At 41.0% G+C, this 27,875-nt stretch overlaps 1 protein-coding gene and 1 pseudogene across 3 annotated transcripts; both read right to left on the reverse strand.

Annotated features, from left to right (window-relative positions):
* Nucleotides 1-27,875, reverse strand: part of LOC139365160 (cytochrome P450 2K1-like) — a 129,067-nt pseudogene that overhangs the window by 51,208 nt on the left and 49,984 nt on the right.
* On the reverse strand, nucleotides 4,877-26,723 carry LOC139365156 (cytochrome P450 2K1-like). Of its 3 annotated transcripts, none has more exons than XM_071102592.1 (9): nucleotides 25,643-26,723; nucleotides 22,974-23,136; nucleotides 18,085-18,234; nucleotides 17,745-17,800; nucleotides 11,596-11,775; nucleotides 7,719-7,860; nucleotides 6,332-6,516; nucleotides 5,723-5,864; nucleotides 4,877-5,612 (listed from the first exon to the last, which is right to left on the reverse strand). In XM_071102592.1, the coding sequence occupies exons 1-9, from the start codon at nucleotides 25,844-25,846 to the stop codon at nucleotides 5,425-5,427; spliced, it is 1,410 nt and encodes a 469-aa protein (XP_070958693.1). In that variant the 5' UTR covers nucleotides 25,847-26,723; the 3' UTR covers nucleotides 4,877-5,424. The 3 variants fall into 3 exon arrangements, with proteins under 3 accessions (XP_070958693.1, XP_070958692.1, XP_070958694.1); XM_071102591.1 differs by having other exon boundaries at nucleotides 4,879-5,612; nucleotides 17,745-17,905; nucleotides 25,643-26,435; XM_071102593.1 differs by lacking the exon at nucleotides 11,596-11,775 and having other exon boundaries at nucleotides 4,879-5,612; nucleotides 17,745-17,905; nucleotides 25,643-26,433.

The following is a 27,875-nucleotide window of genomic DNA, read 5'->3' on the forward strand; positions in this document are numbered from 1 at the left end:
CACAAGTCATTTTTCCAACAATTGTTTATAATTGTTTATTCTCACTGTATCACAATTCCAGTGGGTCAGAAGTTTACATACACTAAGTTGACTGTGCCTTTAAACAGCTTGGAACATTCCAGAAAATTGTCATGCCTTTAGAAGCTTCCGATAGGCTAACTGACATAATTTTAGTCAATTGGAGGTTTTCCTGTGGATGTACTTCAAGGACTACCTTCAAACTCAGTGCCTCTTTGCTTGACATCATGGGATAATTTTAAAAAATCAGCCAAGACCTCAGAAAAAAAATTGTAGACCTCCAAAAGTCAGCAATTTCCAAATGCCTGAAGGTACCACATTCATCTGTACAAACAATAGTACGCAATTATAAACACCATGGGACCACGCAGCCATCATACCGCTCAGGAAGAAGATGTGTTCTGTCTACTAGAGATGAACGTACTTTGGTGTGAAAAGTGCAAATCAATCCCAGAACAACAGTAATGGACCTTGTGAAGATGCTGGAGGAAACCGGTACAAAAGTATCTATATCCACAGTAAAACGAGTCCTATATCGACATAACCTGAAAGGCCGCTCAGCAAGGAAGAAGCCACTGCTCCAAAACCGCCATAAAAAAAGCCAGACTACAGTTTGCAACTGCATATCGTACTTTTTGAAGAAATGTCCTCTGGTCTGATGAAACAAAAATAGAACTGTTTGGCCATAATGACCATCCTTATGTTTGGAGGAAAAAGGGTAGGCATTTCAAGCCGAAGAACACCATCCCAACCGTGAAGCACGGGGGTGGCAGCATCATGTTGTGGAGGTGCTTTGTTGCAGGAGGGACTGGTGCCCTTCACAAAATAGATGGCTGCATGAGGAGGGGAAATTATGTGGATATATTGAAGCAACATCTCGAGACATCAGTCAGGAAGTTAAAGTTTGGTGGTCATTTTCCATCCCGTGGTCACCTCTTCACTGTTGACGTTGAGACTGGTGTTTTGCAGGTACTATCTAATGAAGCTGCCAGTTGAGGACTTGAGGCGTCTGTTTCTCAAACTAGACAATAATGTACTTGTCTTCTTGCTCAGTTGTGCACCGGGGGCCTCCCACTCCTTTCGATTCTGGTTAGAGCCAGTTTGCGCTGTTCTGTGAGGGGAGAAGTACACAGCGGTGTACAAGATCTCAGTTTCTCAGATGGAATAGACTTGATCTCTCAGAACAATTGTTAGGTTAGATTACTTGTTGGTTATTACTGCATTGTCGGAACTAGAAGCACAAGCATTTCTCTACACTCACATTAACATCTGCTAACCATGTGTATGTGATAAATAAAATTTGATTTGATTTAACTGACAAGATTCAGAAGAAAGGTCTTTGTTTCTGGCCATTTTGAGCCTGTATGTCACAACCTGACCTTAGAGAGCCTTTATATTACTCTATTTGGTTAGGTCGGGGTGTGATTTGGGTGGGCATTCTAGTTTGTCTATTTCTTGGTTGGTCGGATATGGTTCCCAATCAGAGGCAGCTGTCTATCGTTGTCTCTGATTGGGGATCATACTTAGGCAGCCCTTTTTCCCCACCTTAGTTTGTGGGATCTTGTTTTTGTATTGTTGCTTTCCAGCCCTACAGAACTGTGCGTTTCATTTTGTATTTGTTATTTTTTCGGTGTCATCAATAAAAGAAAGATGTACGCCTACCACGCTGCACCTTGGTCTCCTCATTCCGGCTACGAACGTAACACTGTAATCAAACCCACAAATGGTGATGCTCCAGATACTCAACTAGTCAAAAGAAGGCCAGTTTTATTGCTTCTTTAATCAGTACAACAGTTTTCAGGTGTGCTAACATAATTGCAAAAGGGTTTTCTAATGATCAATTAGCCTTTTAAAATTATAAACTTGAATTAGCTAACATGTGGCATTGGATCACAGGAGTGATGGTTGCTGATAATGGGCCTATTTACGCCTATGTAGATATTCCATTAACCTTTTGCGTGTAGGGGGCAGTATTTTCGTTTTTGAAACTGCCTATTCTCAGCCCCAGAAACTAGAATATGCATATAATTGTCAGATTAGGATAGAAAACACTAAAGTGTCCAAAACTGTCAAAATATTGTCTGTGAGTATAACATAAATGATATTGCAGGCGAAAACCTGAGGAAAATCCAATCAGGAAGTGCCTCTTATTTTGAAACTTCTGTTCCTATGCATGCCTATCCTCCATTTAAAGGGATATCAACCAGATTCCTTTTTCTATGGCTTCCCTAAGGTGTCAACAGTCTTTAGACAGTTTCAGGCTTTTATTTTGAAAAATGAGCGAGAAAGATCACATTGCGTAAGTGGATAGGTGGGGTCTCTCAGAGTGAGTTTTGCACAAAAGAGTAAAGGGGTCATTGTTTCTCCCTGTCCTATTGAAAAACCTACACTCCCGGTTGATATATTATCGAATATACACTGCTCAAAAAAATAAAGGGAACACTTAAACAACACAATGTAACTCCAAGTCAATCACACTTCTGTGAAATCAAACTGTCCACTTAGGAAGCAACACTGATTGACAATACATTTCACATGCTGTTGTGCAAATGGAATAGATAACAGGTGGAAATTATAGGCAATTAGCAAGACACCCCCAATAAAGGAGTGGTTCTGCAGTTGGTGACCACAGACCACTTCTCAGTTCCTATGCTTCCTGGCTGATGTTTTGATCACTTTTGAATGCTGGCGGTGCTTTCACTCTAGTTGTAGCATGAGACGGAGTCTACAACCCACACAAGTGGCTCAGGTAGTGCAGTTCATCCAGGATGGCACATCAATGCGAGCTGTGGCAAGAAGGTTTGCTGTGTCTGTCTGCGTAGTGTCCAGAGCATGGAGGCGCTACCAGGAGACAGGCCAGTACATCAGGAGACGTGGAGGAGGCCGTAGGAGGGCAACAGCCCAGCAGCAGGGCCGCTACCTCCGCCTTTGTGCAAGGAGGAGCAGGAGGAGTACTGCCAGAGCCCTGCAAAATGACCTCCAGCAGGCCACAAATGTGCATGTGTCTGCTTAAACGGTCAGAAACAGACTCCATGAGGGTGGTATGAGGGCCCGACGTCCACAGGTGGGGGTTGTGCTTACAGCCCAACACCGTGCAGGACGTTTGGCATTTGCCAGAGAACACCAAGATTGGCAAATTCGCCACTGGCGCCCTGTGCTCTTCACAGATGAAAGCAGGTTCACACTGAGCACATGTGACAGACGTGACAGAGTCTGGAGACGCCGTGGAGAACGTTCTGCTGCCTGCAACATCCTCCAGCATGACCGGTTTGGCGGTGGGTCAGTCATGGTGTGGGGTGGCATTTCTTTGGGGGGCCGCACAGCCCTCCATGTGCTCGCCAGAGGTAGCCTGACTGCCATTAGGTACCGTATGCTGGTGCGGTTGGCCCTGGGTTCCTCCTAATGCAAGACAATGCTAGACCTCATGTGGCTGGAGTGTGTCAGCAGTTCCTGCAAGAGGAAGGCATTGATGCTATGGACTGGCCCGCCCATTCCCCAGACCTGAATCCAATTGAGCACATCTGGGACATCATGTCTCGCTCCATCCACCAACGCCACGTTGCACCACAGACTGTCCAGGAGTTGGCAGATGCTTTAGTCCAGGTCTGGGAGGAGATCCCTCAGGAGACCATCCGCCACCTCATCAGGAGCATGCCCAGGCGTTGTAGGGAGGTCATACAGGCACGTGGAGGCCACACACACTACTGAGCCTCATTTTGACTTGTTGTAAGGACATTACATCAAAGTTGGATCAGCCTGTAGTGTGGTTTTCCACTTTAATTTTGAGTGTGACTCCAAATCCAGACCTCCAAGGGTTGATAAATTTGATTTCCAAATCAAATCAAATCAAATTGTATTTGTCACATACACATGGTTAGCAGATGTTAATGCGAGTGTAGCGAAATGCTTGTGCTTCTAGTTCCGACAATGCAGTAGTAACCAACGAGTAATCTAGCTAACAATTCCAAAACTACTACCTTATACACACAAGTGTAAAGGGATAAAGATAAAGATATATGAATGAGTGATGGTACAGAGTGGCATAGGCAAGATGCAGTAGACGGTATCGAGTACAGTATATACATATGAGATGAGTATGTAAACAAAGTGGCATAGTTTAAAGTGGCTAGTGATACATGTATTACATAAAGTTGCATTAGATGATATAGAGTACAGTATATACGTATACATATGAGATAAATAATGTAGGGTACGTAAACATTATATTAAGTAGCATTGTTTAAAGTGGCTAGTGATATATTTTACATCAATTCCCATTATTAAAGTGGCTGGAGTTGAGTCAGTGTGTTGGCAGCAGCCACTCAATGTTAGTGGTGGCTTTTTAACAGTCTGATGGCCTTGAGATAGAAGCTGTTTTTCAGTCTCTTTTGCAGTGTAGTATCTCTAATACATCCTATGGGACAATTATCACTGAGATCATATGCAAATACTCCACTACACAAATATTTATGGGGGTTATTAGTAAGAATGAACTCAATCAATGAAGAGTTAACAGGGCCATGTGGGTTTTGAGATCAATTGAGTAAGATACAAATCTATGCATATAAACTTAAATTGATCTGAAGCCAGGGATAGCTACTCCAGATTCAAATCCCCTAAAATGACCAACTTCGAGGACAGAAAAGGTGTTAAACACTCAGATATAGCAACAATAGCATCCGCCATGGCAGCAGGGGGGTCGGTGGTAAATCCCAGCAACAATAACGTTTGCATTTGGTTTATCTACAACCAGGTTGTCAAATTTCTTGAGAACAAAAATATTTATTTTATAAATATTTAGTAAGTCACTTTCTGAGCGCTTTTACAATGGGCAAATATGTATGGAAGGTTTTGTTCAAATAAAAAAGGGGTGTTGTCAAAAAGTAGTTTTAATAGGCACTGTTAGAACAGGATAACACCCTGTTTTAATAGGCACTGTTAGAACAGGATAACACCCTGTTTTAATGACCCATGGAACTTACGATGCAATGATTGAAACGAAGGAGAAGCTTTATAAACTTTGTTGCTTTATTCTTAACAGGAATATCTTATTAACAGACAGGCGGATGCAACTACCCTCAGAACGTGTTGGACTGCGTTCCAATAGTCTTAGCAATACTTAGCAATTTAGCAATACTGCAGACCGATGCTGAAAATGAGGTAAAATAGACTTCACTCTATAAAAATATGTTCCACTACCGTAGTCTTCAGTGTAATTAAATGTAAAAGATATTGGAAGGTGCCTATGAACCGATCATAAACTAAATATAATAATGTTTGTGTGTTTCGCGCAAACTCATTTCTGGGATTATTTATTATAATGGTACATTTAATGTGTAGTGGTTTCGCAGCATATTCACTTTTTTGATTGAGTTTTTGCCCCACCAATATTTTCATGTTCTAATCTCAGACCCGGCTCACAGCACACAGCTGGTGAGGTGACGGATTGCGGGTGAACCCCACGGATGGTGTCAGGTCCAGATCATCCTCTGTTACTCCAGGAGGAGGAGAGAAACGAAAGTGCTGCAGGAGGGAGGTGAAGAAGAGGAAGAGCTCCATCCTGGCCAGACCCTCCCCCAGACACACCCTACGACCTGCGAGAGACCAAATATACAGAAAATAGCATGAAGTTTGCCCAAAAGGCTACCAGAATTGTTCTACTTCTTGCAATTAAATAATTTGTTGTATAATGTAGTTCATATACCTGCAGAGAAGGCCATGAAGGCGTCCCTCTTGACAAATCCTCCCTTCTCATCCAGAAAGTGGGAGGGGGTTAAGGTGTGAGGGCTCTCCCATTCGCTATCGTCCTGTAGGACCGACGTCAGTAGAGGTATCACAGACGTCCCCTGCAGTAAGGGTGAAGCATAGGATCCCTTATTTGCAGAGTAAAAGTGATGAAACCTGGTTTAATAAATGTGCACATTCAAAAGGAGTGGATTACAACTTCAGGCAGCAATATATATATATATATATATATATTTCTGGCACGCCCATACTCCAATATTTCACAATCATGTGTTGTGATCTGGATGCCGTCTTTTTGCATCCCCCAAATGTGGAATCCTTACCAATATCATGAACAGTAATGGTTTGAGAACATTCCTAGATTTGAAAGATACATACACATTACCAGGCTACTGAGACATGGTTTCCAGGTGGGGAAGGAGCATGCGGGGTTGGATAGGGACTGAAGGGGGGAATGGATTGGGCTTCTTTTATTGGTTTTTGAACCTGTAACTTCCCTTCAGGAAAAAAGACAATTTGAAGTTGGTCACAAAATAAACACAGAGATTTGGATATCCAGGTATCTGACCTTTTTGATGAAATATCCCTGGAACGTGACATCTCGGCTGGTGGTGTGAGGGATGGACATGGGTGCAATATTGGCCAGTCTCTGGGTCTCATGGATCACTGCATCAGTGTAGGGCAGGTTCTTCCTGTCCTCTACCAAGGGCTGACGACTTCCTATAACCCTGCTGATCTCCTCCTGGACCTGATCTGAGACAGAAAGGAGGGAGGGTTGGAGTTAATACAGTGAAATGTACACTGAGTAGACAAAACATTAAGAACACCTGCTCTTTCGCTGACATAGACTGACCGGGTGAATCCAGGTGAAAGCTATGATCCCTTATTGATGTCTTTTGTTAAATCAAATTCAATCAGGGTAAATGAAGGGGGGGAGACAGGTTAACAAATGATTTTTAAGCCTTGAGACAATTGAGACTTTATTTAACTAAGCAAGTCTGTTAAGAACAAATTCTTATTTACAATGACGGCCTACCAAAATGCCTCCTGAAGGGACGGGGGCTGGGATAAAAATTAATATAAATATAGGACAACACACATCACGAAGAGAGAACACAACACTACATAAAGAGAAACCTAAGATGACAACACAGCATCCTAGCAGCACAAAACATGGTACTAACATTATTGGACACAGACAACAGCACAGAGGGCAAGGTAGAGAACAATGCATCACGCAAAGCAGACACTGTCAGTAAGACTGTCCATGATTGAGTCTTCGAATTAAGAGATTGGGATAAAACTGTCCAGTTTGAGTGTTTGTTGCAGCTCGTTCCAGTCGCTAGCTGCAGCGAGCTGAATAGGTGAGCAACCCAGGGATGTGTGTGCTTTGGGGATCTTTAACAGAATGTGACTGGCAGAATGGGTGTTGTATGTGGAGGATGGGGGCTGCAGTAGATATCTCAGATAGGGGGGAGTGAGGCTTAAGAGGGTTTTATAAATAAGAGTCAACCAGTGGGTCTTGCGACATGGATTGTGTATGCGTTCCATTCAGAGGTTGAATGACCAGGATTCAACATGGGCCACATCTCTGTGGAATGCATTCAACACTTTCTGGAGTCCATGCTCCAACGAATTGAGGCTGTTCTGAGGAAGATGTTCCTCAGTTAACGTTTAACCTTCATTAACCAAGCCATCCTTATCTAGTTTCATAATATATTATTCAATCTGGCTCTTTGCCAATGTTTACATGTAATACCATGAGTGCTTTACTGTTTCATGTCTGTGTGTCACAGGTGGCACATTAATTGGGGAGGACGAGCTCATAGTAATGGCTGGAATTGAACACATGGTTTCCATATTTTTGATACCACTCCATTCCAGCCGTTATGAGCCATCCTCCCTTCAGCAGCCTCCTGTGGTGTGCATGCGTTTGTGTTTATATCAATCCTTACCCTGTATATGGGGGTACTTGGCCATTAGCAGCAGACCCCGGTGCAGGGTTGTCCCGGTGGTGTCGGTACCAGCACCAAACAGATTACCAACACTAAGTACCAGATTGTCGTCATGGTAGAAAGAATCCATATTGCCAGATTCCTAACAGAAACAGACCCTCAGATGACATGAGTTATGTACAGTCAGTCTTTCCTCAACTCTTAGCCAAGAGAAACTGGCATGCATAGTATTGATATTAGCCCTCTGATTACAATGAAGAGATAAATGTGTCACGCTGTTCTGGGCAGCTTAAGTTGGCCCTTCTTTTGACTGGACAATAATTAAGATAAGATCAAACTAGAGCTTGCTTTGTGGAGAGTGGTGCTTCTACACCTGCATTGTTTGCTGTTTGGGGTTTTAGGCTGGGTTTCTTTACAGCACTTTGAGATATCAGCTGATGTAAGAAGAGCTTTATAAATACATTGATTAAAAAAAGCAGAGCATCTATTTATCACGGACAGTCCTTTCCTCATCTTTACAATCATTGAATCAATATGTTCTGACCATGAGAGTTTACAATCTAAAATAACACCAAGTAACAGCCACACCATTAATTACCAGATTCAGCTGATGTCCAGAACTTAGGGAATGATTTGTATCAATACAATGCTTCATTTTGGAGATGTTCAGGACCAGTTTATTACTGGCCACCCATTCTCAAACTGACTGCAACTCTTTTTTTAGTGTTGCAGTGATTTCACTAGCTGTGATTGCTGACGGGTTGAATCATCAGCTTACATGGACACAGGTTCTGTTAAATGCCAGTGGCAGGTCATAAAAATAGAAAAGAGTAGAGGGCCAAGAGAGCTGCCATGCAGTACACCACACTTTACATGTTTAACATTAGAGAAGCTTCCATTAAAGAAACAACCCTTGGGTACTATTAGATAGATTGCCATATTGTGGATTCAGAGCTGAGGTTGAAAAGTCATAACACAGGATTATTCAACACGTTATGGTCACTAATATTAAAGGCTGCACTGAAATATTTGTATTATACATTTCTTTAAACCAATCATCAGTCATCTGTGCCAGTGCATGTTCAGTGGCCTTCTCTATAAGCATTCTGAAAGTCTTAATTTGTTTACAGAGAAATAGCATTGTATTTGGTCAAACACCATTTTTTTCCAACAGTTTACTAAAAGCTGGCAGTAAGATGATAGGTTGGCTGTTAGAACCAGGCCTGAGGACAAACACTTCTCTGGGGTCAGATTAAAGACATGACAGTTGTCAATGCCAGGAGGTTTGTCATTATTGATCAACAATAATTTCTTCACCTCACCTTCAGCCAGTCAGATGTGCAGCCAGACTTATTAGCCACTCCTTTTGCCCCATATCTATCAACTATACAGTTATTAAATTCCTCATCAATCCACGGAGCCAGTTTCTTAAAAAGGTACATGTTTATCAATAACTAGAAGAAGCAATTTCATAAATGCATCAAGTGCAGCATCTGGATGCTCCTTATTAATCACATCAGACCAACAAATATTTTTTAACATCATCCACATAAGAGTCACAGCAAAATGTTTTTTATTTTTCTTAAAACTGCATTATTGATTAAGGGCTTGTAAGTACGCATTTCACTGTAAGGTCTACACCGGTTGTATTCGGCATGTTACAAATAGAATTTAATTAGATATGAAAATCGTTTGTATGATCTCATACACTATTTTAGTCCCATCTTTTATTATTATTAACCATGACGGCGTACCCCGGCCAAACCCTAACAATGCTGGCCCAATTGTGCGTCGCCCAATGGGACTCCAATCAAGGCCGGTTGTGAAACAGCCTGGTATCGAACCAGGGTCTGTAGTGATGCCTCTAGCACTGAGATGCAGTGCCTTAGATCTCTGCGCCACTCAGGAGCCCCCATCAAGAATTTCACACACATTATCTGAATACTGACCGTTAGAACTTGGTGGCCTATAGGAGCTACACTAAAATAGGCTTTAGAAGAGGCAGATGAACCTGCAACCACAACACTTCAATAACACAAGATCCTCTCTAAGCATTACAGGGATATGGCTCTTAATATGTACAGCAACAACTCCCCCATACGCATTCCTGTGTCTTCTGTAGATGTTATATCATTGTATTGCTAATGATGTATCAAATGAATTATCGACATGAGTCTCAAATGGTTAATATATATCGGATGTTAGCAAGTTATTAATTATATTAACCTTATTTCTAAGGCTACGGTAGCGTCCCACCTGGCCAACATCCGGTGAAATTGCAGAGCGCGAAATTCAAACTACAGTATTATAAATATTTAACTTTCATAAAATCACAAGTGTAATACATCAAAATAAAGCTTAACTTCTTGTTAATCCAGCCGCTGTGTCAGATTTCAAAAAGGCTTTACAGCGAAGGCACACCATGCGATTATCTGAGGACAGTGCCCCGCATACAAACACATGAAAAACATATTTCAACCAGGCAGGTGCGACACGAAAGTCAGAAATAGCGATGTAAAAAATGCCTTACCTTTTATGATCTTCTTCCCAGTCACACACAAATGGTCCCTTAGTTCGATAATGTCCTTTATATCCATAAAAACTCAGTTTGGCTGTCGCGCTTCAGTCAATAATCCACCCAGTTTCCCTCCATCAAAATGCATCCCAAACATTACTAATAAACTTTTCCAAACAAGTCAAGCAACGTTTATAATCAAACCTTAGGTACCCAAATACGTAAATAAACAATAACATTTAAGACGGAGAATCGTTATTGTCTTTACCGGAGAAAAACACCAAAGAACGCGCACTTTTCACACGCTTGGAAACACTACAGCCAAATGGGAGCCACCTCGAAAAACTACAATTTCTGGATCATTTTTCCAAAAACCAGCATGAAACTCTTTCTAAAGACTGTTGACATCTAGTGGAAGCCCTAGGAACTGCAATCTGGGTGGACTTATAATAAAAGTTATTTCCATTGAAAATAGTGGTAGGCTGAATTTATTTTTGGGGGGATGGTTTGTCCTCGGGGTTTCGCCTGCCATATCAGTTCTGTTATACACAGACGTAATTTGAACAGTTTTAGAAACTTTTGAGTGTTTTCTATCCAAATGTACCTATAAAATGATATGGTTAATATAATATGGGCAATTTTTTTGCCATTTCCTGTGTAGCTTATCAGAGATAGACATAATATGGAAAATAACAAAAAAGCAAACAAAACAGATAATCAACACATTCTTTTAAATCAGCTTGAGGAACTGTTTTAGTGTTTGAGTCTGAGTTTACATGTGATTCTACTGATACAGAGAACTAGTTAGATCCTCATTCAGCTGGCATTCAGTCAAACTGGTTGAATCAACATTGTTTCCACGTCATTTTAATTAAATTATGTTGAATCAACGTCGAATAGATGTTGAATTGACGTCTGTGCCCAATGGGATGTTAGTGTTGGACAACTGAAGTTAGTTGTGATTTTCAGCAGTAAAGTGAACCACAAGGTGGTGTAATAAGTACTATAAACCTGGCAGTTTGGTTCCTGGATACTGATTGTCCGGATGTCTTGGTAACTTAGACAATATACCACAGGTGTGATACAAAATGATTAATTTACTGTTCTAAATATGTTGGTATCAAGTTTATAACACCAGCAAGGCACTTCTGGGTTTTGTGGAATATGGCCAATATACAAGGACTGTATACAGGCACTGAACTTCGCATTGTGCAGTGCCTCAGCTGTGGTAAATTGACCAGATACAACACCCCCTCTGACCTTATTGATTAATTATATTCTGTATAGTCATACTGAGCAATATTAATGCAACACTTTTTTTATGAATGAGTGAGATGCAGATTCTGCATGAAGTTTTCATACCTCCAGTGTCTGCTTTCGGACGAGGAACGAGTCCACAAAGCCTCTACACATGTGAGGGTTCAGAGTCTCCTTCAGGCCCCTCACCAGCTCTGTCACCTCCATCTTCATATCAGCAACATTATTTTTCAGATGTGTCAGGTCATTTATCCACGGACCCAACCAGGGAAACATGTTGTACATCTACACAGAGATTCAGGTAGAATACGCATAAAACAATATTATATTAATTATAACATAACACCACAACTATGATTAGATTATTAAATGCACATATGAATAAATATGTAATTATTAGTTGTGAGCACCAATAGTGATATTCAATATTATTATTAATATTATTATTTATTAGTTTTTGTATTGTCTAAGGGTTTTGGTAGGTCTAGATTTATGTAAGTCTGTGGTGGCCTGAATTGGTACCCAATAAGAGGCAGCTGTTTATCGTTGTCTCTGATTGGGGATCCTATTTAGGTTGCCATTTTCCTTTTTGGTTTTGTGGGTTCTTGTTCTATGTTTAGTTGCCTGGCTGCACTATCCATATTAGCTTCACGTATCGTTTTGTTAGTTTGTTCAGTGTTCCATTCTTTAATAAAGAAGACTGTACGCTTAGCACGCTGCGCCTTGGTCTCCTCCTTACAACGACCGTGACATTATTATATATATAAAAAATATTTAAAAAAATAACCTTTATTTAACCAGGTAGGTAAGTTGAGAACAAGTTCTTATTTACAATTGTGACCTGGCTAAGAATAAGCAAAGCAGTTTGACATATACAAAAACACAGAGTTACACATGGAGTAAAACAAACATACAGTAGAAAAATAGGTCTATATACAATGTGAGCAAATCAGGTGAGATCAGGGAGGTAAAGGCAAAAAAAAGGCCATGGTGGTGAAGTAAATACAATATAGCAAGTAAAACACTGAAATGGTAGATTTGCAGTGGAAGAATGTGCAAAGTAGAGATATAAATAATGGGTGCAAAGGAGCAAAATAAATAAATAAATACAGTAGGGGGAGAGGTAGTTGTTTGGGCTAAATTATAGATGGGCTATGTACAGGTGCAGTAATCTGTGAGCTGCTCTGACAGATGGTGCTGAAAGCTAGTGAGGGAGATAAGTGTTTCCAGTTTGTGATTTTTGAAGTTCATTCCAGTCATTGGCAGCAGAGAACTGGAAGGAGAGGCGGCCAAAGTAAGAAATGGTTTTGTGGGTGACCAGAGAGATATACCTGCTGGAGCGCGTGCTACAGGTGGGTGCTGCTATGGTTACCAGCGAGCTGAGATAAGGGGGGACTTTACCTAGCATGGTCTTGTAGATGACCTGGAGCCAGTGGGTTTGGCGACGAGTATGAAGCGAGGGCAAGCCAACAAGAGCGTACAGGTCGCAGTGGTGGGTAGTATATGGGGCTTTGGTGACAAAACAGATGCCACTGTGATAGACTGCATCCAATTTATTGAGTAGGGTATTGGAGACTATTTTGTAAATGACATAGCCGAAGTCGAGGATCGGTAGGATGGTCAGTTTTACAAGGGTGTGCATGGCAGCATGAGTGAAGGATGCTTTGTTGCGAAATAGGAAGCCAATTCTAGATTTAACTTTGGATTGGAGATGTTTGATGTGAGTCTGGAAGGAGAGTTTACAGTCTAACGAGACACCTAGGTATTTGTAGTTGGCCACATATTCTAAGTCAGAACCGTCCAGAGTAGTGATGCTGGACGGGCGGGCAGGTAGCGATCGGTTGAAGAGCATGCATTTAGTTTTACTTGTATTTAAGAGCAATTGGAGGCAACGGAAGGAGAGTTGTATGGCATTGAAGCTCGTCTGGAGGGTTGTTAACAGTGTCCAAAGAAGGGCCAGAAGTATACAGAATGGTGTCGTCTGCGTAGAGGTGGATCAGAGACTCACCAGCAGCAAGAGCAACATCATTGACGTATAGAGAAGTGAGTAGGTCCAAGAATTGAACCCTGTGGCACCCCCATACAGATTGGCAGAGGCCCAGACAACACTGATTTGACACACTGAACTCTATCAGAGAAGTAGTTGGTGAACCAGGCGAGGCAATAATTTGAGAAACCAAGGCTATAGCGTCTGCCGATGAGGATGAGGTGATTGAGAGTTGAAAGCCTTGGCCAGGTCAATGAATACGGCTGCACAGTATTGTTTCTTATAGATGGCGGTTAAGATATTGTTTAGGACCTTGAGCGTGGCTGAGGTGCACCCATGACCAGCTCTGAAACCAGATTGCATAGCGGAGAAGGTATGGTGGGATTCGAAATGGTCGGTAATCTGTTTGTTGACTTGGCTTTCGAAGACCTTTTGCGATCCTCAAAAGGTTCTACAGCTGCAACATTCAGAGCATCCTGACCGGTTGCATCACTGCCTGGTACGGCAATTGCTCGGCCTCCAACCGCAAGGCACTTCAGAGGGTAGTGCGTACGGCCCAGTACGTCACTGGGGCAAAGCTGCCTGCCATCCAGGACCTCTACACCAGGCGGTGTCAGAGGAAAGCCCTAAAAATTGTCAAAGACCCCAGCCATCCCAGTCATAGACTGTTCTCTCTACTACCGCATGGGAAGCGGTACGGGAGTGCCAAGTCTAGGACAAAAAGGCTTCAACAGTTTTTTCCCCCAAGCCATAAGACTCCTGAACAGGTAACCATAATGGTTACCCGGACTATTTGCATTGTGTGACCCCCCCCCAACCCTTCTTTTACGCTGCTGCTGTGGGAGCAAATAAAACACATAGACAAACACATAGATGTATAGGATAGCTGAACACTAAAAACAGACCACATGAAGAGAAGGCAACACTTAGGCGCCTAGGACAGCTAAACAAGCAGGATGCACAGATTGGGATATAATGGTGGCAGACGGACTGAGGGAAGTAACTTCATTTGCATGTGGGATGGACTCATATGTTGTATGTGTATAAATCAGAGCCAGTGCTCTGAAAAAGGTGTGTGTTCCGCGGACCATCCCGGCTTGCTATACTCTTGTATTAAAAGCCTATTGATTTCACAAGGTTCTTGTAAGCGTTATGTTTGAACCGATTTTCCACGACACTGCTACTCTCTGTTTATCTTATATGCATAGTCACTAACTATACATTCATGTACATACTACCTAAATTGGCCAGACCAACCAGTGCTCCCGTACATTGGCTAACCGGGCTATCTGCATTGTGTCCCACTACCCGCCAACCCCTCTTTTTACGCTTCTGATGTTAATCATATATGCACAGTCACTTTAACGATACCTACATGTACATACTACCTCAATAAGCCTGACTAACAGGTGTCTGTATATAGCCTTGCTACTCTTTTTTCAAATGTCTTTCTACTGTTGTTTTATTTCTTCACACACACACACACACACACACACACACACACACACACACACACACACACACACACACACACACACACACACACTCTTTTAGTGTCCCAGAACATTTTTGAGTTTGTGTTGCAGGAAGCAAATGTCTGCTTGAAAAAGCTAGCCTTGGCTTTTCTAACTGCCTGTGTATATTGATTTCTAGCTTCCCTGAAAAGTTGCATATCACGGTGGCTGTTCGATGCCAATGCAGAACGCCATAGGATGTTTTTGTGTTGGTTAAGGGCAGTCAGGTCTGGAGAGAACCAAGGGCTACATCTGTTCCTGGTTCTAAATTTGTGCTCATTTACCTCTTGGATCTACCCATCCAGGATCCGGGAGAATTGTCATCAACTGACACTAGGTAGCATAACGCAACGGACAAAAAAATCTTACTAGAAAATATTCATATTCAAGAACTCACAAGTGAAATATATTCAAAGTTAATCACCCTGTCATCTCAGATTTTGAAAATATGCTTTACAGCCAAAGCAAGACAAGTATGTGTAAGTTTATCGATAGCATGGCATTATGCCTAGCTAGCAGCAGGCAATCTGGTCACGAAAATCAGAAAAGCAATCAAATTAAATAGTTTACCTTTGATGAGCTTCAAATGTTTTCACTCACGAGACTCCCAGTTAGATAGCAAATGTTCCTTTTTTCCAGAAATAATTTTTTTGTAGCCAAAAATAGCTCCGTTAGTTCTTCACGTTTGGCTGAGAAAACGACCGGAAATTACGGTCACGACAATGCCGAAAAATATTCCAAATTAGCTCCATAATATCGACAGAAACATGGCAAACGTTGTTTATAAACAATCCTCAAAGTGTTTTTCAAATATCTATTCAATAATATTGTTGGATTCTGTACAATATAACCATTAGCATATATATGATTAAATATTATCTGATGTTGGTTGTGTGAGGTGTCTGCATTTGTGCACTGAAGCATCATTATGAGATTAAACAACTACTTGCTACTTGACTGTTTGTGTGTGACAAGAACTGAGTAACATGGTGTGACCTGCATGTTGCAAAACTGTAGATAACAGCCCAGCAGATGCTTTGTCCTTGTGTTTGTATGTAACAATATTGAGCACATGGTGTGACTTGCTGTATCTTACAAAGTTGTGATAGGGAGGGGTGGTCATCACGAGGTTTAACTGAGATGGAAAAATACTGAACACAATAGCAGGAACTGAGCAACTGTTATAACTAGGCTGCGATACCAGAACAGTAAGGACTCCAAGAAGTGCCAAGATGGGGACCCGCCTGAGCGCCTGCGATAGACTGGGCAAGTTTAAACCACGCCCAGTCTCTGCTGTGATAGGCCAACAGACGGGTTAACCTATGTCCATGACAGTATAAGAACACTGTTTACATACATCTTGTCAGTTCTCTGTTCTGCCCTGCGTGGCATTACAGTGAGCCCGTATATACGAAAGTTGCATTTGCCATTTATTACTTAGCTAATAAAAAATACATAGTATAAAATTGGTGACTCATTGTTATATTTATCCTGATACCAGATTAGAATTTACGCAACTCTAACAATATATCAACTGGGACAGACCTTTTTTCAGTAAGACCGAGTGGAGAAATGGCTACCTCTGTCTTTTGCTCGAGAATTACACAAAGAGCCATCAGGTGGACACTGACGCAATGTTGTTGTACACGCTCATTTTTCAAAATAAAATCCTGAAACTATGTCTTGTGATACTAGACACATTAAGGAAGCCATAGAAAAGGGAACCTCGTTGATATCTCATTCACTGCTCAATAGGGAAGCATAGGAAGGGACTCTTATTTAGAAACCGCTGCATTCCTGATTTGATTTTTCTCATTATTTTGCCTGCAATATCAGTTCTGTTATACTCACAGACAATATCTTTACAGTTTTGGAAACTTGAGTGTTTTCTATCCTAAACTGACAATTATATGCATATTCTATTTTCTGGTCCTGAAAAATAGCTTGTTTACTTTGGGAACGTTATTTTCCCCAAAATAAAAAAAATTACCCCTAGATTCAACAAGTTAAGATGGTGAGGAAGGCATTTTAAAAATATAACCAGGCATCCTCTACTGACGGGATGAGATCAATATCCTTCCAGGATACCACGGCCAGGTCTATTAGAAAGGCCTGCTCGCTGAAGGTTTAATTACAATGATATAATTAATTGTACAAAATATTTGATCAATTCAGCAGACGCTCTTATCCAGAGCGATTCACAGTTAGTGCATTCATCTTAAGATAGCTTGGTGGGACAATCACATGTCACAGACATAGTAAGTGCACTTTTCTCAAAGTAGTTATCAGCAAAGTCAGAGCTAGAAACCTGTTGTTCACGAACTTTTTTTGGGGGGGGGGGTGGTTTCGAGGGTTTTATTTTAAGATACTTTTTGAGGAGGTAGAGTTTCAGGGGCTTTCGGAAGATGGGCAGGGACTCTGCTGTCCTAGCTTCAGGGGAAGCTGGATCCACCATTGGTGTGCCAGGACAAAGAGCTTGGACTGGGCTATGAGGATTTTATTTGATTTGTTATACTTATACATCATTAATATAATGATGTATAAGCAGTTTAGCAATGGGTTATAAACTGTACAATAATGGTTTATAATAAGTTTACCGGCACATCAAGTAAAGTTTAAATGAGTATGTACATTTTAATTGGCAAGAATTCATAACAGGTGTTCTGTTTCCTTGTTTTATTGATTGCACTGAGACAGACATTAATTACTCAGAAAATACAGTAAAAACAAAATGGTCTGAATAAGCAGACTACCTGAATTGATGCAGAACCTGTAAGGCGAACACTCTTATTGATCCTGTCCACCATGCCTGTGAATAGTGGGTCAGTGTATTCAAACCTTCTGCCGTAGACAATGGCCGAGATTATGTTGGAGACGGCATAAAGCAAAGGCTGTGCTGTGTCAAATGCCTTACCTGTAATAGACAAAAATCTAATTACAAAATAAGCTTTCCAGAACACACAATCACTTAGCTATTTACTAATAAAGTGGTTAAAAATAGCCTGATTTTTAACCAGGCAATGAAGCCTAGGCATCCCTTATAAATACATCATACTACTTCTACTACTACTGAAAAGATACTGATTCTCTTACCCTCATGTTTTTCAAACACTTCAATCAGGTAGGGGATTTCCTCTAAGATTTTCTCCTCACTCCCTTTCTTGCCCATCCCAAAGTTTCTAAGGTTTGTCAGGGCAAAGCGCCTCATCTCTTTCCATGAGTCTCCATTGGCAAACAGAATCCCTGTAGAGAACGTAGTTTGTTTCCATGACAATTCAAAGTGTAATATTAATAAAGAATATTTACTACAATAATGAGCATGTACGTATATACAGTGGGGAGTACAAGTATTTGAAACACTGCCGATTTTGCAGGTTTTCCTACTTACAAAGCATGTAGAGGTTTGTCATTTTTATCATAGGTACACTTCAACTGTGAGAGACTGAATCTAAAACAAAAATCCAGAAAATCACATTCTATGATTTAAGTAATTAATTTGCATTTTATTGCATGACATAAGTATTTGATACAACAGAAAAGCAGAACTTATTATTTGGTTCAGAAACCTTTGTTTGCAATTACAGAGATCATACGTTTCCTGTAGTTCTTTTTTTTGCACACACTGCAGCAGGGATTTTGGCCCACTCCTCCATACAGACCTTCTCCAGATGCTTCAGGTTTCGGGGCTGTCGCTGGGCAATACGGACTTTCAGCTCCCTCCAAAGATGTTCTATTGGGTTCAGATCTGGAGACTGGCTAGGCCACTCCAGGACCTTGAGATGTTGCTTACGGAGACACTTCGTAGTTGCCCTGGCTGTGTGTTTCGGATCGTTGCCATGCTGGAAGACCCAGCCACGACCAATCTTCAATGCTCTTACTGAGTGAAGGAGGTTGTTGGCCAAGATCTCGCGATACATGGCCCCATCCATCCTCCCCTCAATACGGTGCAGTCGTCCTGTCCCCTTTGCAGAAAAGCATCCCCAAAGAATGATGTTTCCACGTCCATGCTTCACGGTTGGGATGGTGTTCCTGGGGTTGTACTCATCCTCCTTCTTCCTCCAAACACAGCGAGGGGAGTTTAGAACAAAAAGCTCTATTTTTGTCTCATCTGACCTCAGGACCTTCTCCCATTCCTCCTCTAGATCATCCAGATGTTCATTGGCAAACTTCAGATGGGCCTGGACATGTGCTGGCTTGAGCAGGGTGACCTTGCGTGCGCTGCAGGATTTTAATCCATGATGGCGCAATGTGTTACTAATGGTTTTCTTTGAGACTGTGGTCCCAGCTCTCTTCAGGTCATTAACCAGGTCCAGCCGTGTAGTTCTGGGCTGATCCCTCACCTTCCTCATGATCATTGATGCCCCACGAGGTGAGATCTTGCATGGAGCCCCAGACCCAGGGTGATTGACCGTCATCTTGAACTAATTCCATTTTCTAATAATTGCACCAACAGGTGTTGCCTTTTCACCAAGCTGCTTGCCTATTGTCCTGAAACCCATCCCAGCCTTGTGCAAGTCTACAATTTTATCCCTGATGTCCTTACACAGCTCCCTGGTCTTGGCCATTGTGGAGAGGTTGGAGTCTGATTGTGTGTGTGGATAGGTGCATTTTATACAGGTAACAAGTTCAAACAGGTGCAGTTAATAAAGGTAATAGGTGGAGAACAGGAGGGCTTCTTAATGAAAACCTAACAGGTCTGTGAGAGCCGGAATTCTTACTGGTTGGTAGGTGATCAAATACTTATGTCACGCAATAACATGCTAATTAATTACTTAAAAATCATACAAATGTGATCTTCTGGATTTTTGTTTTAGATTCCGTCTCTCACAGTTGAAGTGTACCTATGATAACAATTACAGACCTCTACATGCTTTGTAAGAAGGAAAACCTGCAAAATCAAACACTTGTTCTCCCCACTGTATATATATATATATATATATATATATATATATATATATATATATATATATATATATACAGTGCCTTGCGAAAGTATTCGTCCCCCTTGAACTTTGCGACCTTTTGCCACATTTCAGGCTTCAAACATAAAGATATAAAACTGTATTTTTTTGTGAAGAATCAACAACAAGTGGGACACAATCATGAAGTGGAACAACATTTATTGGATATTTCAAACTTTTTTAACAAATCAAAAACTGAAAAATTGGGCGTGCAAAATTATTCAGCCCCCTTAAGTTAATACTTTGTAGCACCACCTTTTGCTGCGATTACAGCTGTAAGTCGCTTGGGGTATGTCTCTATCAGTTTTGCACATCGAGAGACTGAAATTTTTTCCCATTCCTCCTTGCAAAACAGCTCGAGCTCAGTGAGGTTGGATGGAGAGCATTTGTGAACAGCAGTTTTCAGTTCTTTCCACAGATTCTCGATTGGATTCAGGTCTGGACTTTGACTTGGCCATTCTAACACCTGGATATGTTTATTTTTGAACCATTCCATTGTAGATTTTGCTTTATGTTTTGGATCATTGTCTTGTTGGAAGACAAATCTCCGTCCCAGTCTCAGGTCTTTTGCAGACTCCATCAGGTTTTCTTCCAGAATGGTCCTGTATTTGGCTCCATCCATCTTCCCATCAATTTTAACCATCTTCCCTGTCCCTGCCTATGAAAAGCAGGCCCAAACCATGATGCTGCCACCACCATGTTTGACAGTGGGGATGGTGTGTTCAGGGTCATGAGCTGTGTTGCTTTTACGCTAAACATAATGTTTTGCATTGTTGCCAAAAAGTTCAATTTTGGTTTCATCTGACCAGAGCACCTTCTTCCACATCTTTGGTGTGTCTCCCAGGTGGCTTGTGGCAAACTTTAAACAACACTTTTTATGGATATCTTTAAGAAATGGCTTTCTTCTTGCCACTCTTCCATAAAGGCCAGATTTGTGCAATATACGACTGATTGTTGTCCTATGGACAGAGTCTCCCACCTCAGCTGTAGATCTCTGCAGTTCATCCAGAGTGATCATGGGCCTCTTGGCTGCATCTCTGATCAGTCTTCTCCTTGTATAAGCTGAAAGTTTAGAGGGACGGCCAGGTCTTGGTAGATTTGCAGTGGTCTGATACTCCTTCCATTTCAATATTATCGCTTGCACAGTGCTCCTTGGGATGTTTAAAGCTTGGGAAATCTTTTTGTATCCAAATCCGGCTTTAAACTTCTTCACAACAGTATCTCGGACCTGCCTGGTGTGTTCCTTGTTCTTCATGATGCTCTCTGCGCTTTTAACGGACCTCTGAGACTATCACAGTGCAGGTGCATTTATACGGAGACTTGATTACACACAGGTGGATTGTATTTATCATCATTAATCATTTAGGTCAACATTGGATCGTTCAGAGATCCTCACTGAACTTCTGGAGAGAGTTTGCTGCACTGAAAGTAAAGGGGCTGAATAATTTTGCACGCCCAATTTTTCAGTTTTTGATTTGTTAAAAAAGTTTGAAATATCCAATAAATGTCGTTCCACTTCATGATTGTGTCCCACTTGTTGTTGATTCTTCACAAAAAAATACAGTTTTATATCTTTATGTTTGAAGCCTGAAATGTGGCAAAAGGTCGCAAAGTTCAAAGGGGCCGAATACTTTCGCAAGGCACTGTATATATCTGCCAAATGATCTCTGCATCCTTTCTGGTCATGATCATCTGTAACTATTTTAGACATGTATTTTATTTGCAGAGGATTAGAGTCAGAACATTTGATGAATTGTGGAAACTGTCTGATCTCTGCATTCACCATTCTAGCCTGATCTCTGCATTCAGCATTCTAGCCTGATCTCTATTTTCAGCATTCTAGCCTGATCTCTACATTCACCATTCTGGCCTGATCTCTGCATTCACCATTCTAGCCTGATCTCTGCATTCACCATTCTAGCCTGATCTCTGCATTCACCCTTCTAGCCTGATCTCTGCATTCACCATTCTAGCCTGATCTCTGCATTCACCATTCTAGTCTCAAAATGTCAGAAATGAGTGGTATCATTAAAAATGAACTTGTCAGCTATTGGATCTGTCACGCCCTGGCCTTAGTATTCTGTGTTTTCTTTATTATGTTGGTTAGGCCAGAGTGTGACATGGGTGATTTATGTGTATTGTTTTGTCTAGGGGTTTTGTAGTCTATGGGGTTGTGTTCAGTGGAGTGTTCTAGGTAAGTCTATGGTTGCCTGGAGTGGTTCTCAATCAGAGGCAGGTGTTTATCGTTGTCTCTGATTGGGAACCATATTTAGGCAGCCATATTCTTTAGGTATCTTGTGGGTGATTGTTCCTCTCTGTGTTTTTGCACCAGTTAAGACTGTTTCGGTTTTTACACGGTTTCTTATTTTGTATAGTGTTCACGTTTTCATCTTTCATGAAAGATGTTTATAAATAATCACGATGCATTTTGGTCCTCCTCTCCTTCCCAGGAAGAAAACCGTTACAGGGTCACTTTCAAGCAATCAGAGGACAGCCTAATTCAAAACAGTATTTGGCATCATAGTGGTTGGGTTTAGGACAAATCAGTTTCTGCGAGGGCACTGATTGGACCAGACATTTTCTGGCTTATTCCAAACGCCAATCTATTGGATAAAGGGCAGGCTGATACATGCATTAAAACAAATTGGTGAATGCAGCAATCAGACTTGCTCCACCAGGCTAGAATAAGACTCAACAGATTTGGAAATTAAATGCATTACATTCATCTCAAAGTGTCTGAAATTGATTGTGTAGCTCAATAAAGTTTATTTAAAGTAACTTAGGTGAAAATCTCACTTTTAAAAGTTCATAATTTGTTAACTCATACCCACAATGTTGTTGACTCATCCTATGCTCATATTTGTGGCCAACACATACATTGGAGAACAAACACATGGATTACTGTTTAGCTTGTTTATAGACTGCTTACAGATTAAGGAAATCAATAAGACAGGTTGTCATTTGGGTGAACTATCCCTTTAATAATAGGACATAGCCAGCATAAGAGTAAAATATCATTACCATGTCCTTGGTTGAAATCATAGAACAGAGGCATGATGTCCCTGTCCCCAAAGTCCTCTGCCTGGTTGACCAGCGCCTGCTTGACCGTCTTGTATCCTGCCAGAACAACCACTTTCTTGGGTCCGAAGTGAACCGTGAAGATGGAACCATATTTCTTGGAGAGCTGGACAGATAAAGTTTACATAAAGTACACCATAGACTCAGTTATGTCTCGTAATATTATATGACCAAGCACATAACTGGACACCACATACAGCTTGTTTAACATGTTTCAGTCAAGAAATAGAGTGAAGACAGTGGTTTACAGTTGATGTCAGACCTACGTTCAAATACCAGTCAGCACTATTTTGTTATCAGATAGTATTGTTTATGTTTCCATGTCAGAAGTCTGGTCATGTCATTAACTGCACCTATGTTACAAGTGGCATGTATTTACAACTACTTGTTGTTTTATTTGATGTAGTTGTTTTTGCTGTGTATTAGAAAATACTCAAAACACAAAATGTCAAATACTTAAGTACACTATGTACTTGAACCCAGGTCTGTTATAACAAGATCCCTGAAGGAATATTCCAAGGGTGCATCTCGGGCGCCGAAGACGTGGATGTCGAGGGGTTGTGTTAAATGCGGAAGACACATTTCAGTTGAATGAGTTCAGTTGTACAAATGACCAGGTATCCCCCTTTACTTTCAATATTCTAAAGTGACCTCATCTCTTTCCTTGCAACACATTGGTCACTGTCACAAAGTATTTTGTCCATAACCTGGTTCCCAACAAAAAAACAGATCTGGGACCAGGCTACTTGGGCAGGACATACAGTGCCTTGCGAAAGTATTCGGCCCCCTTGAACTTTGCGACCTTTTGCCACAATTCAGGCTTCAAACATAAAGATATAAAACTGTATTTTTTTGTGAAGAATCAACAACAAGTGGGACACAATCATGAAGTGGAACGACATTTATTGGACATTTCAAACTTTTTTAACAAATCAAAAACTGAAAAATTGGGCGTGCAAAATTATTCAGCCCCCTTAAGTTAATACTTTGTAGCACCACCTTTTGCTACGATTACAGCTGTAAGTCGCTTGGGGTATGTCTCTATCAGTTTTGCACATCGAGAGACTGACATTTTTTCCCATTCCTCCTTGCAAAACAGCTCGAGCTCAGTGAGGTTGGATGGAGAGCATTTGTGAACAGCAGTTTTCAGTTCTTTCCACAGATTCTCGATTGGATTCAGGTCTGGACTTTGACTTGGCCATTCTAACACCTGGATATGTTTATTTTTGAACCATTCCATTGTAGATTTTGCTTTATGTTTTGGATCATTGTCTTGTTGGAAGACAAATCTCCGTCCCAGTCTCAGGTCTTTTGCAGACACCATCAGGTTTTCTTCCAGAATGGTCCTGTATTTGGCTCCATCCATCTTTCCATCAATTTGAACCATCTTCCCTGTCCCTGCTGAAGAAAAGCAGGCCCAAACCATGATGCTGCCACCACCATGTTTGACAGTGGGGATGGTGTGTTCAGCTGTGTTGCTTTTACGCCAAACATAACGTTTTGCATTGTTGCCAAAAAGTTCAATTTTGGTTTCATCTGACCAGAGCACCTTCTTCCACATGTTTGGTGTGTCTCCCAGGTGGCTTGTGGCAAACTTTAAACAACACTTTTTATGGATATCTTTAAGAAATGGCTTTCTTCTTGCACCTCTTCCATAAAGGCCAGATTTGTGCAATATACGACTGATTGTTGTCCTATGGACAGAGTCTCCCACCTCAGCTGTAGATCTCTGCAGTTCATCCAGAGTGATCATGGGCCTCTTGGCTGCATCTCTGATCAGTCTTCTCCTTGTATAAGCTGAAAGTTTAGAGGGACGGCCAGGTCTTGGTAGATTTGCAGTGGTCTGATACTCCTTCCATTTCAATATTATCGCTTGCACAGTGCTCCTTGGGATGTTTAAAGCTTGGGAAATCTTTTTGTATCCAAATCCGGCTTTAAACTTCTTCACAACAGTATCTCGGACCTGCCTGGTGTGTTCCTTGTTCTTCATGATGCTCTCTGCGCTTTTAACGGACCTCTGAGACTATCACAGTGCAGGTGCATTTATACGGAGACTTGATTACACACAGGTGGATTGTATTTATCATCATTAGTCATTTAGGTCAACATTGGATCGTTCAGAGATCCTCACTGAACTTCTGGAGAGACTTTGCTGCACTGAAAGTAAAGGGGCTGAATAATTTTGCACGCCCAATTTTTCAGTTTTTGATTTGTTAAAAAAGTTTGAAATATCCAATAAATGTCGTTTCACTTCATGATTGTGTCCCACTTGTTGTTGATTCTTCACAAAAAAATACAGTTTTATATCTTTATGTTTGAAGCCTGAAATGTGGCAAAAGGTCGCAAAGTTCAAAGGGGCCGAATACTTTCGCAAGGCACTGTATATATCTATTGAAATACACTACAGAACAGAACATTAAAACAACATTAACCAGCTAAAAGCATGTACAATGTGCCAGAGTTCATTCATCAGTTTGCTTACTGAACTTTTCAAACCTGGTGAAATAGCAAAAAAACTACATACAGTAAGTGAGATAAAACAGATCAAATCTCACAGATCAAATCAACATCAACATGTTTTGTTCTGAAAGCAAAGGATGACTTCATCTTACCTCGTAGAGAGTGCAGTAGGGCTTCTTGAGGTCCAGCTGGAGCATGTTACCAAGCAGGGGCAGCGGCCTGGGTCCTGGAGGCTCCTGCCCCTGTTCCTCAGAGCTGGAACCAGAGGAGCAGAGGTAGAGGACCAGCAGAAACAGCACAGTACCCAGCAGTGTCACTGTGCTTGATGTCTGTAGAAGACCTTCTATAAGAGACATCTTCAGACTGAGCTCATACACCTTATACTGGGCTAAAAAGACAACACACTGATGCTCCTTAATGGAACAAGTGTGTGTGCTCAGAGAACTTCCACAACAACAGAACTCCAATGAATGTTATTTGTATAACCTCCCCACACCACCCTATTGGAGCAAGATGAGAAGAGGGATGTTACAACCTCAGAGGAGGAGCTAAACAATGCAACTCCAGCAGGTCTGTCAACATATAATTGTGAAACTCACATGATCTCACCTGCAGGTCATTGACAAACTCTCCATATGATTTGTGTCCTGGTCTCTCCAAAAAAGGTAATACATCGAAAGGCATTTATACGCCCGGCGAAATGGAATTAGGCTGATAGACCAGATTAACACATAAACTTTATTCCATCACCAAAGGGATGGTGAGGGTTACATAGATAGAATGAGGTTAAATCTAATCATATTTGGGATTTGATTGTGTTACTAAAGATCTTCAGAAATCCCCCTCTGTTGTCTATATACTTTGAAAACTCTATAAATATCGTATAAAAAATATAATAAATTACTGATTGACATATATTTACATCTCCTATCATATATAATAACTTTTTAGACACTTGAAGGTGTTCCACATTTGATGTTTTATTTGTTTAGTGTGAGTCAATGATGATCAGGTAAATGGTCTGGTAAAACTATCTTCAGTTCAGACAGTGGGAGAAAGAACAGGTCAGGCTGGATCCCAATAATCCCTCTGCCACTTGAGGTTACAAAGGTCAGTTTACACATTCCAAAGACAGAATACATTTCCAATCTCTGTAAAAGTCTGAAAACCTCTTCTTGAATAGAGGGAAGCATAACTAACAGAAGTCACCTTCGCCCTGCATATACAGATACTTCATTAAAATACAACATTTAAAATATGCTTTTTCATCATAGTCCTATATTTGTATATCATGTGTAGTCTAAGCCAGAAGTGGACCCACGATTTAATTTGCTCCCCAAAAGTTTTTGTCATTTCTTTTTTAAGATTCTCAAGGATTTGAGTGGAGATCTGCTTCCCCAACCTCCCACTCTCGATGGGTTAGTATGTCTCATCTCTCCTTTAAATTGATCAAATGAGGTTCACTACCCATGGTGCTACTGACAAATCTACAAAGGTATGGCAGCTTTTCATTTAATTTGTAATCAGATCCACATCTCTGGCTTTTGAGTGACTAGAGATTATTCTTCCCGAGAACTTCATGACTCAAGCATTGCATTTGTTAATAAATGTTGAAGTGGCAAATACAAAGTGTTCCATTTGCATTTGTTAATAAATGTTGAAGTTGCAAATACAAAGTGTTCCATTTTCTACAGTATAAAACATAATGTTTGTTGACAGAAGAGACCTCTGACACATTGTATCCACAAAACATAACTTGTGTTCTTTAACCTCAAAAGTAAACTGACTTCAAGTTGTCTTTATCAGTATCTATAGAACGTGTCAAGTAGTTTCTGTGGACACTCCCCTCAAGGTCTGAATACCCACACTTGCATCGTAAATATACTGAACAAAAAAATAAACACAACATGTAAAGTGTTGGTCCCATGTTTCATGAGCTGAAATAAAAGATGCCGGAAATGTTCCATATGCAGAAAAAGCTTATTTTTCGCAAAATCTGAGCACAAATGTGTTTACATCCCTGTTCGTTAGCACCACAAATACCTGAAGCTTCCGCGGTTGTGTTCAAATGTAGGCCTTAGCATTCATTCTGATCTCATTCCTGATGATCAGTGCTTTAGTTTATTATCTTGCTGTCCAATGGTACTGAATTTGAGATGCACCCGACTGTCCACGTTGTTCTGTGCATTAGCCTTTTGATTTGAAAAGTTTTAGTGTTTGTACTAGGCTATTTGATTTAATGTATATACACTATATATACTAAAATATGTGGACACGCCTTCAAACTTGTGGATTTGGCTATTTCAGCCACACCCGTTGCTTACAGGGAAGTAAAATCGAGAACACAGCCATGCAATCTCCATAAACAAACATTGACATTAGAAT

This window comes from Oncorhynchus clarkii, chromosome 13 (genome assembly GCF_045791955.1).
Source record: "Oncorhynchus clarkii lewisi isolate Uvic-CL-2024 chromosome 13, UVic_Ocla_1.0, whole genome shotgun sequence".
Lineage (NCBI taxonomy): Eukaryota > Metazoa > Chordata > Actinopteri > Salmoniformes > Salmonidae > Oncorhynchus > Oncorhynchus clarkii.